Source organism: Octopus bimaculoides, unplaced genomic scaffold (genome assembly GCF_001194135.2).
Source record: "Octopus bimaculoides isolate UCB-OBI-ISO-001 unplaced genomic scaffold, ASM119413v2 Scaffold_320977, whole genome shotgun sequence".
NCBI classification, from domain to species: Eukaryota; Metazoa; Mollusca; class Cephalopoda; order Octopoda; family Octopodidae; genus Octopus; species Octopus bimaculoides.
Window position 1 is genome coordinate 1,362 of NW_026313503.1, and position 593 is coordinate 1,954.

General features: G+C 33.4%; 1 protein-coding gene across 1 annotated transcript in view; it reads right to left on the minus strand.

Moving 5' to 3' along the window:
• LOC128251359 (dynein axonemal heavy chain 1-like) overlaps positions 1–587 on the minus strand; it is a gene marked incomplete at its 3' end in the record, with an annotated part of 1,839 nt that extends 1,252 nt beyond the window's left edge. The window contains exon 1 of the mRNA XM_052978223.1: positions 238–587. Within this exon, the coding sequence (XP_052834183.1) occupies positions 238–486 (249 nt within the window). The remainder of the gene's footprint in view (positions 1–237) is intronic.
• Positions 588–593: the final 6 nt, after the last annotated feature.

The window sequence follows — 593 nt, forward strand, 5'->3', positions numbered from 1 at the left end:
AAGAGATGCTATGAATTTTGTCAAAGACTTTCAGAAGAAACTGTAACATGGTATGCACTTCAACATAGAATTACAAGAAAACATCAGCATGTCCTAACACAAGATAACTATTTTACTTATTTTGGGTATAAAACAATGGGCGATGCACGAATAGGTATATTAAATTTTTCTATCACATAATACGAGTTTTAATTTCTGTTTTAAAAATAACAAATAACAGTATTACAAAATTTGCACCTTGAATGGTATTTCTGAGTATTCTGAAAGAAACATTTTCAGTTGACTCATACAAATTTTTAAATCTCCATCAGTGAATTCATATGGAATATTGAAGCCAAGTGGTCCAAATCTTCTTCGTTCAAGGATGACTCCATGAAATAAGCAGAGTGATAGTATCAAAGACTTGAAAGTAGTTGACTGGAAATATAGCAAACAAATATTAATAGACAAGTGATCAAACAAACATACAAGTATCCATCCCTCCATCCATACTCACCCCACCATACATCATACATCCTTCACCCATCCATTTGTCCATACATACATACATACAGGAACTCCTCAGGAGGTACCCTCATGCCAATTACCTTCCA